Source organism: Rattus norvegicus, chromosome 3 (genome assembly GCF_036323735.1).
Source record: "Rattus norvegicus strain BN/NHsdMcwi chromosome 3, GRCr8, whole genome shotgun sequence".
NCBI lineage: Eukaryota > Metazoa > Chordata > Mammalia > Rodentia > Muridae > Rattus > Rattus norvegicus.
The window spans coordinates 75,276,290-75,290,875 of NC_086021.1; the positions used below are offsets into that span (position 1 = coordinate 75,276,290).

The 14,586-nt window shown below is 45.7% G+C and overlaps 1 protein-coding gene across 1 annotated transcript in view; it reads left to right on the plus strand.

The window, feature by feature from the left end:
• Myo3b (myosin IIIB) overlaps nt 1–14,586 on the plus strand; it is a 408,256-nt gene that overhangs the window by 48,273 nt on the left and 345,397 nt on the right. Inside the window, exons 3-4 of the mRNA NM_001393777.1 lie at nt 5,203–5,386; nt 6,474–6,608. Coding sequence (NP_001380706.1) covers nt 5,203–5,386; nt 6,474–6,608 — 319 coding nt within the window. The remainder of the gene's footprint in view (nt 1–5,202; nt 5,387–6,473; nt 6,609–14,586) is intronic.

Here is a 14,586-nt window from a genome sequence, read left to right on the forward strand (position 1 = left end):
ACCTTGGTGGCTGTGCCAAGGGCCATGGAGGAAGAACGACACAAACAATACATGGCTTTAGAACTCATGGAATGCAGTCCACTGGTTCCTACAGCCACATGGGTGAGCCTCAGTGTGGCACGACCACGTGTCCTGAGGGCTTCATGCTGTCATGGAGCTCTGCTCTGCTTGCTGCCCTCACATCCCTCTTCATCTAAGAATTGTATGAAAACTCTAAGGGGGCTTCCAGGCCCTCACTGGGCAGTAACTCTGGCCCTCAGTAGCAATGCCTGATCTCTTTCTGTCATGGCTGCTGGAGCAGATTATGATTTGATCACCACCCTAGGAAAGAACTTAGAGACGTAGATTGTCAGCAGTGACCACCGCCTTTAGAAAACATTCGGAAAAATAAAAATTGTTCGTGAAGCTAGTTTGAGATGCTTTTACTCCTGGCTCTGATGTAGAAAATCTTAGGAAGCAACTTAAGAAATTCAGAAAGTAACACTCTTATTAGTTAAGTCAGGGACCTTTTATGGTCAGAGAACAAGAATGACAGCAGCACTGGCTGACGTGACTCTCACTGAGGCTGGACTGATTGATTACTTATTCCCATTTTTGCTCTCGGCTTCCTGATAGGATTTATTAAGAATTGCTGATGAGTAGATAGGCATTCTGAGGATTTAAGGCAGCTTTAACTTATTTTTATTAAACGTTTAGATTTGTGACTCTTTTAAGATTCTTACAAGATAAATAAGAAGTTACTCTTTCTAACCACAAACTGCAGCCTGCCAGTAAGAGACACTGGCTGAGAAAGCTACCTCCCTTGCTCACACTTTGTTACTCTCTAACAAGTTGTTTAGTTACCAATGTGTGGGGTTTGGGGAATAATTTGTTTCCTTTACCTGTACTACATAATGTTATTTCTTGTAAAGGTATTTGGGAACACACTGTGTTTTCATAATTGTTTAGTAGAAGAAAACTAAAACTTAATCACATTGTAATTTTATACTGATTGAAAGACTTTGGGCTGGGGATTTAGCTCAGTGGTAGAGCGCTTACCTAGGAAGCGCAAGGCCCTGGGTTCGGTCCCCAGCTCCGGAAAAAAAAAAAAAAAAAAAAGAAAGACTTTGCTGAGATATATAAGCTATGGGAGAAAGAATAAAGTGTGTGTGTGTGGAGGGGGGAGTTGGAACATTGTTCCTTTCACCCATCAACAATGTGTATGTATGTATATATGTAAGACTTGTCTGGGTGCGTGCTAGAGCTTGCTCTATACACCAGTTTTATGTGTGTTTGTGTGTGTGTGTGTGTGTGTGTGTGTGTGTGTGTATGTATGTATGCATGTGTATATGTGAAATGCTTGGAGCCTGCTTGGTGAAGCTTTGTTCTAACCATTCTATGTGTGAATGTGTATGTCTGTCTATAGGTCTATATGTGTGTCTGTCTGTATGCATGTATATATATTTGTATGTATAAAGTTATAGCACTCTGCCTTTTGCCTCTCTCTCTCTCTCGCTCTCTCTCTCTCTCTCTCCCCCCCTCTCTCCCTCTCCCTCTCTGTTTTCTCTCTTTCCTTCTTTATCTTGATGGTCCCAATGAGTTTTTCTGCTCACCACAGAAAGTGCCAGCCCCAGTAAGTTAAGCTTCATTCCCTCAGAGAAAAGTCTGCTGAGTAATTTCTCTAATTGCTGGCTTCCAGCAGCAGCAGCCTTTGTAGATATCTGGATCCACCTCCATCAGTGACTGTAAGCATTGACACTCCCCACCCCCATGACTGCCTGCCTCAGTTTACCACCACGTGGATGCCAAAGTCAGTAATTGGCATGGCTGGCTAATGGTTTAGCAAGAGAGAAGGAAGGGGAGAGGGCAAGGCCTGCAGTGACGCTTGCCAAGCTTGGGCCTTCAGCTGGGACAGTGGTAAAGTCAGGTACTCTTCACCTGTCTTCTGCTGTGACAAACATGACAAATGCCACTTAAGGAGGGAGGTTTATTTTGGTCCGAGTTTGTGGGTAGAGTGTACCCTGAAGGGGAAGCCGAGATAACAAGAATATGAAGCAGCTGGTCACACTGCACCCCGGCAGGAAGCGAGATGAGGGCCAACGTGAAGCTCATGTTCTATTTCTGTTCATCACAGGTCCCAGTGCAGTGGCCTACTAGTGATGTTAACACTGACGGACAGCTTGTCAGGATCTAGAACCCCTCAGCAGGCATATCCCTCGCCAACTGTCAGAGTTTCTAGATTTGGTTACTTGAAGTGGGAAGTTAATCTTCTATGTGTGGATGCAAAATGGCTAAAGGAATGTGCTCTGGAGGCCTCCTCAGCCTGTCTAGACAAGCCCAGTTTGTCTTCTTTCTTGCTCTTGTGGAAGCCCAGAATGCTATTAGGAATGCTTGTAGAATGCTATCAGGGGTCAAGAAGCTAGCAGTTGTGGCTTGACTGTGCAGTGTTCCCTAACTTGGCCAACAGTCAGTGTGCTGTTTGGAAGAGCTTGTGGAACCTTTAGCATATGGACCTAGGTGAAAGGAGTAGGTCACAGGCAGGGTCACAACCCACTCTGTTCCTCGCCCAAGACATCTGGTTTCCATGTGCTACTGGCAATGTGACCAGGTGGCTTGTACACCCACCCACAGAGCTGGGCCTGTCCCCACCATCATGCCTTTTCTATTACAACTGACTGTACCACCTGTACCATCTGCTTCCCAGATATTCGCCACAGTGACAAGAACAGCAACACAAGGGTCTTGGAGCAAAGAACAGTAGTCCTAGCAAGGCAGTTACTTCTTCGATAACAAATTCTCCTTCACTTCTTCTGATGACAGGACGGGAAGAGCGTGCCAGCCATTAACTCCTCCTCATCCCCGGGTGATTCCCAGGTTGACAAAAGGTCACCGTTACCCTGAAGCCCAGGGGTACCTGGCTTGACTGGAATAATTCTATTTGTTTCTACTATAGTCAGTTCACGTTGATATGCAGTGAATGACATTGTTTTCTGCATTTAGGGAAATGCTATTAAGTGTCTTTTAAAGATGTTTGGTGGGAAAAGGGATCGATTTGGAAGTATTTATTACTGACAGCCCAGGTGTGGAGATGCCACAAATGCTGTGAATATATGTCCAGGAAACCCTGACTTTTATAGGGCTGGGTGAGTGGAGAGGTGACTGCTCTGGACCTTGAAAGCAGCACCAAGGCCCCACCTTCTCGGTGCTGGCTGGCAGCAGACTCTTGGGAGAACGGGTTTTTGGTTTGGTTTTGTGAGAAGTTTTAGTTTATTTATTTGTTTTGTTTTCATGGTTTTTGCATTAGCTCCTATTGCTGTAACAAAATGCCTGAGGAGGGAGGGGTTGGTTTTGTGCTGGGGCCTAAGCTGGAATTCAGCCCCCTGTGACAGGGAAGTCAGAGAACTCAGCATCGGAGGCAACTAGCACCTGGCCTCCACCCCTGTCAGGAAGCTGAGCACTGCGGTTCGGGCTCCTCTCTCCTTTTCTTTCAGTTCAGAACCTTGGACAGTGCCACTCACAGTTACAATGAATCTTTTCTGCTCAGTTAAATCTTTCTGGAAACATCCGTAGATAAACCTAGATGCGCTCGGTTCTGCTCTCAGGGTGTTTGGTGTTTGGGCACCATTGAGCACCAGGCCTGAACAGGAGTGAAGCTCAGCCTGGCTGGGTGGGTTTGCAGGAACTTAGTTGTCTTTAGTGCTGGGGGGAGGGTGGGTGGTGAGGGGCGGGGAAGAAGCTTTCTCTGAGGAGGACAGGAAGGAGGAGGGGAGAAGCCTTCTCCCAGCCATTGGTTTTCAGGGATACAGTTCTCTTTGTTCAGGCATAATAAGGGCTATATAAACCTCGGGGAGTGGGGAGGGGGATGCTTCATTTTACATGAAGAGAAAGTCCAGGTGCTTGCCGGATGTGTCCTTATAGGGAGAGAAAAGGTTAAACCTGTAATTAGCCACCAGGTTTGTGGGGGTCTGTCTTGGGCAACAAGCCCAAAACAGGGAGGGAGCGATTCTTATTCTTGTGGGTCTCAAGATGAGATATTCAGGGTTTGGACACATCTCGACTTTACTCTTGCCCCAGTCATCCAACCTCACCCCCACTGTACCTGCCCCCTAGAGACATATTTCCAAGTCCTATGAAATTGACCATCAAAATCAAAATCAACTATAACAGATACATATGTCACACACACACACACACACACACACACACGCGCGCGCGCGCTCAGCCTTGCCTGGAATTCACTGTGTAGCTCAGGATTGAACTCATTGTGATGGTCCTTCTCCCTCAGCCTCCTGAGGGCTAGAGTATAGAAATGTGCCACTGTGATCAGCTCTAATATTTTTGAAATGTTCTCAATTAGGCAAAAGGAAAACCAATTCATTATTGTACCAAATCACAGAGCTTTCTTTGCTTAGAGAATTATCTAGAAAAGGGTTAGAAGTGCAAACTAGAATATTCACCACAAGGCTGACGTTTGAGGTGGGGATTTGGTGCCATGGCTCTTGCGGATTAACCTGGGTCCTTTTTGTGGGGTTTAGAAGCAAACCTAGGTGAAAACTGTCCTCTCAGCCTGAGGTCACCGGAGTGGACTTTCTCACAGCATCAGGGCTTTGCAGTAAAAGGACTTTGCTTCACTGAAATTAAACTCTGCAGATCTTTGTCTTTGAGCCAAGGCAGAGAACCTGCAGCTCCAGTCAGCACCTTGGTGTGATCTGCGTGTTGCTGTGTGGATGGGTCATGGGCTTGGCTCCTTTTCAAAGAGCCCTGTGACTGCTTTGTGGGCCCTGTGCACAGACCAACATCTGGTATGTGCACTTTTAACCTTGTACACAGAGTGTTGGGATTCCTTTCCAGGGATCATTTGGGGAACCAGGTCAAAGTCACTTTAGGGTCTTTCAGCTACTTTCTCTGGCAGCAGCCTCTCGTCACCTAGCAATACAGCTGCTCAAACAAAGCCAGCACCTCCCTTCTGACACCTCCCGTTCCTCTTACAGCATCCACATAATCTTTTACATTTGTGTTTTTAGGATGTGTCAGAATCCTGCCACTTCCCCACACTATCTCCTATTACTATTTCTTGTGGATGCTTTGAATTTGTTTCCCTTATTGATAATGCAGGAGAAACCAAAGAAGTAACAGAGTGATTAAGAAAGGAATCACTCTGTTTCAGAAACCCATTACCTTTAATCCAGCAATCCACTGCTCATGATACAATTCTCTCGACAGGAAACACCTGTATGGATTATTTCACTATAACTCCATGATGCTTAGACTGGAATCCCTCCCAGACCCCATGGACACCTGGGAGATTAGAGAGACCATTGGCAAAGGCACTTACGGCAAGGTCTACAAGGTAGCCAACAGAAGAGACGGGAGTCTGGCTGCCGTGAAGATTCTGGACTCCGTCAATGTGAGTAATAGAGAGAGTTGGAAGACCAGTCAGTGTTGTGAACACATTAGGCTTGTGATTTCTTTTCCTGATTTTAGCGATAATTTTCATGAATGCTGGCAGGAAATCTCAAAATGAATCCTGGTTTGTCAGCACCTCTGAAGGAAAGGACTTGACTTGGAGTTAAAACATTCCTGGACTTGCCAGGCATGGTGGAGCATACCTTTAATTCCAACACAAGGAAGGATGGGGGGTAGGAAGGTGAGGGGTGGGGGTGATAGTGGAGACAAGCAGATCTCTGAGGTCAAGGCCAGTGTGGTGTACAAAGTGAGTTTCAGGACCAGCCAGGGCTACAGTAGAGAAACCCTGTCTTGAAAAACCAAAATCAAACCAAATGAAACTAAACAAAAAACAAAACCCCCAAACCCCCTTGGACTTTGTTGTTTTGCCTGTTTTACTGCTGTTTTAGCTTTAGTGCCTTGGGCTATTAAAAATGATTCTCTTGGGTAGAATGCAATATTCCATTCCCTGTTCTCTCTGTAAGTTACAAAATGAACCAACCTCATGATAGTCAATCATTCGAGGTGACATTTTATTTCAAAGTGTTGAGGTTACCAAGCTCTGCACTGGTCTGCACAGTGAAGCTATATGCTGTGTGGGCCCCTTCAAGCTTTGAATATTGAGACATTCTTCAATAAAAAGATATTTATAATGATACAGTTAAAGGAAAATTATTGTAAGGAAATGTTATTGCTTATAATAGCCAAAGGTTGACATGGAGATCAGAAGAACTGCTCTTGGATACTTTGAATACATGACAATAATGGGTTTGATATATAGTAGAGTCCAGTGTGGTGTTGCACACTTGTAATTCAAGCCCTTGGGAGCTGCAGGCTTGGAGGGACTTGGGGATGAAGGTCATCATGGAATGCACAGTGAAACTGAGGTCATCAGTGAGATAATGTTTCAAAAAAAAACCAAACAAAAACACCTCAAACTCATAATCAACATGCTTTATTAATTAATGGCTTGAGCACACTGTTCTATTTGTACCTTTCCTTACACATGAGTCATAATCAAACATGTCTCTTTTCTGAACTCTGTTTAGGACGTGGATGAGGAGGTGGAGGCTGAATACAACATTCTGCAGTTTCTCCCCAGCCATCCCAATGTTGTAAAGTTTTATGGGATGTTTTACAAAGCTGATCGCTGTGTGGGAGGGCAGCTGTGGCTGGTTCTGGAGGTAAGAGGCTCCTGTCAGGTAGCTGTGGACTGGAAGAGTGTTTGCAGGTGCAGGGGGAGTCGATCTCTCCTGAGTGCCAGATACCTGAAGAGATGTGAACCCCTGCGGTGCTTAGAGCACGGTGTGAATCCGGCTTCTTGTTTCTATGCTTCGGAAACACATAATCCTCTTTTCTTCTACTACAGAGTCTATCTAGGAATCCAATGGGAAGACGTTATTGTGTTCTATAAACCGGAAACATGTCACAGAGCTCACGTTTCAACTTAGTACAGTCCCTTTCTGGACTCTGCCCACAATGCAGTTGGCCTGAGCCATTTGCATTTGTCTATTCTTGTTTGTGAGCTCCTGAAAAGTAAGTCTGAGGGTTCTGTGTGGTCCTTACAAGAGACTAGATGAGAGAGAAGTGAGGAAGACGTCAGGGTAAGGAGGACTGATGCTTTAATTATGGCCTCAGTCAACTCTCTAGGGAGAAGGACACCCAGGAGCCTGTTCACAGTTCTCATCTGCTTCTTGGCCCTCCAGGAAGGCAGTCTCCTATAGTGGAGGGGACAATTCCTAGTGAAAGGTGCATGGGGACAGTAGACTCTCCCAGGAGCATCTGCTCTGCAGAGTGGATGTAAAGAGAACACAATGTGTACACCGTTGTCCCATTTTCTCTCCTTTATTAATGGGAATAAATGTCATCTGGTTACAGAAAATGGAGTCCCCTAAATTGAGACAAAAGGTAGCAAGGTCAGTCGGACTTGTCGTTTCCTTCATTCTCACTGGACCCCCTGATTTGTCTTGGGCCTAGCCCCTCTGAATCAGCTCACACCTCCCTGCCCGTGTCCTCAGAATGATGATACATGCAGACACTTTGTCCCTGTCTTCTTGAAGTCTGAGAATGGGACAGTGTGTGTTGGCTGCCATGGCAACCGTGGGAGGAAGGTTGTCTCAATATTTCTGTCATATTAGCTGTCTTCTTCACAGTCTATCAGTGCAGGGGGTTTTGATTTTTATGAACCGTCTTTGAGATGTTAATTGTCATATTAAATCATACATGTATTCTCCTGTCATTTTTTTGGGTTTCATTAACCACCTGCCCTCCCCTTCACCCCTTCCCTGAGAATGTTAGGGTTTTATCTTGCTGCAAAGCTGTTAAACACTGATGCCATGTTCAGGAATGGCATTGCGTCTGGAGGCTCTGGTTGTAGTCATCTATAGCTCTGTAATGGTTCTTTGTAGCTTCATCATGAAGACGCGGTGACCAATGAATCTCCCTTTTACTCATTCCCTTCTCTGTACATCTCACATCACCCCAAACATCTCAGTGTTCAGACAAAGGGAATTTAACCTTCTCAGGAACGCTCCGAGGCTTGTCAAGGGTCTGCTCTGTGTGCTGCTCGGCCAGCAGGAGGCTGCTCATGCCAAAGGTGCTTATGAGTCAATGGTCTTCCTGATGAGGTGAGATGGCAGATACAGCACCTCAGGTGCACTCCAGACAGCCGGGGAAGCTGTGAATTACAAGGAGCCAGAGTGACCTGAGCCTTGTGCTAATGCTCCCCAGCTAAGTACCCTCCTGCTATTTCCCACTGACCAGGGTCCAGTAACGAGGCCACTCAGAGACACGGGGTGACGTAGTTCAGCATGCAATATGCTGACATTTATCATTGTGGCTTTGTCAGAGCTGGTAGTCATGGAATGCCACCTTCTATCTCTCAGCATTGGTTGTCTACAGCAGGCTGCTGGGTAGCTGGCTGTGACCAGTGCCTCACAGTTCTCACAGAAACACAGGATGGCTAGACTTCTAACAGTGGCAGAAGTCTCCAGTCCTCATTAGCGTCAGTCTCCTGGTATCCCACGGATGGCCAGAGAGGGAAGCAACACATTTCCATGAGCATGTCAGCTTTCCGTTACTATAACACAATGCCTGAGGCAAACAACTTTAAAAAGGAAATGCCTCTTCTCATGGTCAGAGAGTTTTCCATCCTGTGATCAGGTGGCTTTGGAGCCTGTGAAGAGTTAGTGTACATCATGATAGACACAGACCAAAGAGGAAATGGTCCACCTCATGGTGGCTTGGAAGCAAAATAGGGAGCAAAAGGAGAGAGCAGCCTCTCAGCATCCCCATCGATTACTTGACTTCCTCCTACTGGGCCTTACACACTAAAAGGGCCACTGCCTCCCAATAGCACCATGTGCTGGTGGTTAGCCTGTTAGTACATGGTCTTTGGGGACACTGACCAGGGTGGCAGCGCCCCTGCCTACTCACAGGATGGATGACAGCAGGCCAAGGTGTATCCCCACGGTTCTGCTCCACCTGTGGCTTTTAAAGGTCTGCCTTTCGGGACTCCCAATCACTATAACTGTGTTGTGTTTAGTGTTGCTCTCCCGTCCCTTACGCTGAGACTAAATTTCTATTGCCTTTGCTCTTTGTCTGCTGGATGCGATGAGAGGGCCAGAGAGGAGCTATTTCATGGAGTAATTTTAGAGGGTAGACAAAGGTTATTAATAAGCTCCTCAAATCACCACAGCTCTGAAAACAAAAGCAAATAAAAATGTCAGCTCTGAAATTCATGACCAATTTGTTAGTCGAAAGCAAACAAAACTCCCTTCACGGTAGACACCTACTGCACTAGGAAGGCACAGAGATAACACACTCGTGAAGTGTTGAGCAGTGTGCATTTGTTTTAAGTAAGTATTAAATTAAAAAAATCCATAAGTCCCATTTTCTCTTACCCAAATAAGACATAATAAGAAATTAGACCCTCAAGAGCAGCACAGCACTGGAAAATGGTATCTAATCCTCACTAAGACGCACTTTCTTTTTCTCCTTTTAGGACAAAACCCTTGACAGGTAGAGACTAATCATTTCAGCATGAACCAAATGCTCAACTTTTGAAAAATCCTTTAGAGTATCACGAAAAGGCTGCAAAGAAAAAAAAAATCAAAGTAAAAGAAAGTAAAAAAAAATTTGCTTTTAAATTAAGTTAAAGAATTGGCCTTAAAAATAATCTCTTCCCCTGCCCTGCCTAGAGATCAAAGTATAAGTTCAGAGCCAAAGCAAGGGAGAGGACGAAGGAAGGGGGTGGGGTGGGAGGGAAGGCTGGGAGAGCATATAGTCTAGTGAGCTCTTGCTTTTCTCAGGCCCTAGAAGTCCAGTCTAGTCCCAAATGTCACTGGAAGTGTCACGGCAAGCCAGTTTCAGCCACTGACACTGTGGGACGAATCGAGTTTACACAAGTCAAGGATCAGGGTCTGACAGGGTAGAGGGTTGGTGGGATGACGTTCGTCCTAGGCATTGAGTGCTATGATAGCACTCAGGAGTCCAGAATGCAGTGATGGAAGACTGCAAACTTCTGACAGGACAAGGGGAGAGAGCTCTGAAAGGCAGAACAGCTACCATAGGCTCATGTTATCTGTGTCCAGCACACGAGAATTAAGAAACAGCTGGTGGGAGTAATCCTTCCCACCAACCACCACACTGAGATGGGAGTTGGAAGCCTCCAATGCGAACACTCAAGGACTGAGCATCTCTCTGTGGGAAATGGAGCTCCTGGGGCCTAAGGGACACGGCTTTCATTTGAGTAGTTGCAAGTCGGAGACTTGACCTTGTATTCAGCAAAATCGAGATGATCTGTCCCAACTTGAGTGGAAAACTGAGCTGTTTTAGGTTACCAAGAGGCAGGCGCAATGCTGTGGTGTCTTTTGACTCTTTGTGCTTTTGTGGAACCTTACAGCCGTGAAAGGCTGACCACAAGGCACTGCAGAGAAATTCCCCTTAATTCTGCCACCTCACTGAGTCAAATCATCACCGTGGTATATGAGATACTTGACAGTTGGAGCTGAGGTTAGAACAGAAGTCTGGCGACTGTGTTGCCTGGGCCATTCCTTAACAGCACAGAGGAAAGTAGATGGTTATTGAGAAAGGAATATTTTATTGCTTGAAGTTATGACAGTCCTGGCAAATGCACACGCTGGGAGAGAGTCAATATTCAATGATGTTTTGAAAATGAGACGAGGAAGGCAAATGACATTTTTCTGTTTGTCTTAGTTTGCAGCAAAATGCTCATTAAATTCTAGGTGCATCCGGCTGCTTCATTTCCTGAGGGAAGAGGGAGGAACTGGGGGCTGGAGAGACACCTCCGTATTTGAATCTGATGGCTGGCAGAACGTGTGGGAAGTTTCATGCCAACCCTCAGGGCTGGGGCAGGAGACTCAGGTGCCTTTGACATCTAAGGGGATTATTTTATTTGATGCATTTGAATATAATTTTTTGTTTTATTTTCAAAAAGCTCAGCCCATCTCACTGAACTCTTGTCAGTAAATAGCTTTCATATCTAAGTTACCACAGCCTTTTTCTGTAACCCACAGGCTGCCCTTTTAAAACCTTGCTAGTGGGCTCTTCAGCTTCCTGGGACAGCTTCCTTTGAGGTATCCTGAACAGTTTAATTACATTTCTGTGAATTCGGGAAAGTCAGACAGCTCTTAACTCTGACATTTACTGAACAAAGGCACCGGCTGAGTAAGACCTCTTTGGGTTTTGTTTTGTTTTTCTAAATTCACAGCTGAGTTTTGATCCCGCTGACAAATAGGTACCTTTAATCCCTTCCAAAGTTCTGAGTCGATGAAGAAAGCTTCCAAATTTGCTCCTTTAGTGAAACATGCTGAAGCTGTTCTTGTCACACAGTGGGCTGGGTGGGGAAGAAACTCCCAAGAGTCTTCAGGGGGAACGTTCTAGCATCACATTAGTTTGGGTCAACACCCACCATTTAAATGTCTCTTGATAGGGTTTCAGCACTTCCCTCCAATAGGAGAAAGCTCATGTGCCCCTGAGATGGGAGCCCAGCTGGGGAGTAGTGCCGATGGACCTGCTTTTGGGCTTTGTATCCAGAGATGCAGAGAGCTTTCCGGGTGCTTCCTTTCATCTCCTTGTATCTACTAGACGATGTCTTCATCTTCCACAGAGGGGTGCTGAGAAACCCTTCTATTCTTTTTTGTAAGCAATTCATGACTTGATTTTGGGCCCCGACGCCCTTGGTTGCTACTGCAGTTTGTGTACGTGACATATATGTCAGCCTTGATTCGTGTGAGCGTGTGTGTGTGAGTGTGTGTGTGTGTGTGTGTGTGTGTGCACTTGTGTTTGGAAGTTAGAGGTCAATGCATTTCTCAGTAGCTCTTCATCTCACTCTTTCAGACAGGATCTCTTACTGAACCCAGAGCTCACCAGTTCAGGAAAATTGTATGGCCAGAAAGCTCTAGGGAGCCAACTGCCACTGATCTCCCTAATGCCAGGGTCACAGACACTAATTACCACCTGGCTTTTAATGTGGGTGATGCCAACCTGAACCTAGGCCCTCCTCATGCTTTCACGACAAGAACTTTACCAACTGTGCTGGCTAGTTTTATGCTAACTTGACAGAAGCTAGAGTCAACATAAAGGAGAGAGCCTTGGCTGAGAAAAGTCCTCTATAAGATTGGGTTGTAGGCATGCCTACAGTACATTTTCTTAATGAGTTATTGGCAGGGGAGGGCACCATGGCAATGGTGGCACCAACCCTGAACTGGGTGGTTCTGAGTTCTATAAGAAAGCAGACTGAGCAAGCCATAAGGAGCAAGCCAGTAAGCAGCACCCCTCCATGGCCTCTGCATTAGCTTCTGCCTCCAGATCTCTTCCCTGTTAGAGTTCCAGTCCCAACCTCCTACAGTGATGAACAGTGATGTGGAAATGTAAGTCAAATAAACCCCTTTACTTCCCAAGGTGCTTTGGTCATGGTGTTTCATCACAGCAACCTTGACTAAGGCACCAGCTGAGCTATCTCTTCAGCCCCTCTCCCAGAGATGTTTCCAAAATTCCCCATGGATGATAGCTTGTGTTTGATCTGTTGGGCTTGGTTCCTATGCCAATCTGCTGCCAAAACTATCTTCCCAGAATGTAAACCTGAAGACCTCCTGCCTCAAGCTTCTCTAGAGCCACTCACAGTCCTCGTGTCATGATGTTGTAGTATTGCACTAGACACAGTAGAGAACAATGATGCCCATGCTCTGTCCCCTTCCCCCTGTCCCTTCGCCCCAGGGCAGCGTAGTGCTTAGCATTCTGTCATGCCCCCTCTCTCTGCACAGGATGTCTCCAGCTCCCGACGTTCTTCCATGCCCTACTCCAAACCCATTTGCCTTCCAGACTTGCGTCTGGAATGCTATCTCCAATGGGAAAATATCTCAGGCTATCCCCTTTCATTCTACCTCAACAAAACTCTCCCTGCTCCCTGGACACATCCTCCCTCCACAGCGCATATGGAGTTACTTATGTGCCCATTTCTGGGCCAAGAGCCCTTTGAGACTGGAGACTGTGTCATCTTAGGATGGACGGGCGATAAACAGACTAATTGCTGTCACTGGGAGTAAAACGATGAACACTGAATGTTGCTTGTCCTTCCAGGGTCCTGTAACGCACAGCTCCAGCTGTGTTTGGAGCTGTTGGGTGCTCATCGCTATGGCAAATACCTGACATAATTAAGTTATAAAGATAAAATGCTAGCTTAGCGTTTCAGAGGTTCTAGTCCACGACTAGCAAGACTTCTGGTTGGAGCCTCTGGTAGGACTGCTGATGGCAATGGAGCTTGAGTAGAATGGCTCATCTAGTGGCCCGTACCACTCATTTGGTGGGGAATATGCCCCAAGGACCTAAGACCTCCCACAAGACCCTTTTTCCAAAAGACCCATAGCATCTCCTAATAGTGCCACCCTGGAGGCCAGTTTTTTTTTTCTTTTTTTCTTTTTTTTTTTTTTTTTTTTCGGAGCTGGGTACGAAACCCAGGGCCTTGCGCTTGCTAGGCAAGTGCTCTACCACTGAGCTAAATCCCCAACCCCTGGAGGCCAGTTTTTTAATGGATAAACTTTGGGGGGACATTCAACATCTAAACTATAGGAAGATAGAATATTGGAATACAACATTTGGGGCATGAGAGCCAATGGGATTTAGTGACCAGTTCAAGTTGATATTAGTGGACTGCTGACCTCACGGTCACTTAATATAGACTCAAACCCAAAGGGTCATCATCATCTTTAGACATTTATTTGAGGGTCCCTGCAAAATATTTCCTGATAGTTAATTTTGTGGTAATTTTAAGGATTTCATGATTTCCTATTAAAGTTTTAGTCACACCCTTATGAGCAGCTTTAATGTTAAAAGCATCAGCGTTTCGTTCCAAGCTGTTTGATTGCACTGTACTAGAATCTGCCAATCATATAATAGGGATGGGACCCATATTAAATCGAAGCACAGGTTCAGCCTTCACTAAATGCTGCAGTTCTTCATAACGAGAGGTTGAACAGATTTTAATAGGTCGCGGTCTCTTTTAGCACAGCCGCTGGCCTGTGCTTCCACGGGTTTCATTATGTAAGAAAGCCAGTCCACTCAAGCAGGGGAGCACCCCCCAACTCACTAGTAGACTCTTATTTCAGACAAAGCACCACAGGGAGCCCAAGTCTCTAAAGAAGGGTTTTTACATAAGCTCAAGGGTGACTGCTGGCATCTGAAGCTCCCAGTTTGTTCCCCAGAACACCCCCCCACCCCCCCGGGTGTATACCACACTGCTGACAGATGCCTTGACTTAAGGGGCTCGTAGCAAACAAACATTGACTTCTGCAATTAGTATGGTTTATTCCTGACCGCCTGGGCAAATGTATCCAGGGCATTCATTTTTCCTCTTCCGGTTTCTCTTTATCCTCACAATGAGTGTTGCTGCTGTCTTTAAAGACAATAGTCCTGTAAAGTGAAAAGTAGCCAGTAAGTTACCATGGTTACAGATGCACTTTTTCAAATTTCTAAGTAATAACTTGTGCTTTTATATTTGACTTGGCAATTAAAAAGTCAGCCTTTGGTATCAGCATAAATCATCGCTCATAAATCATTACTTTGGACAAAGAACAGACCTATTCAAAGAACCCGATCTGGTTGGCTAATAGAAATTTGCAAACTAATTTTAGTCTGGAGTTT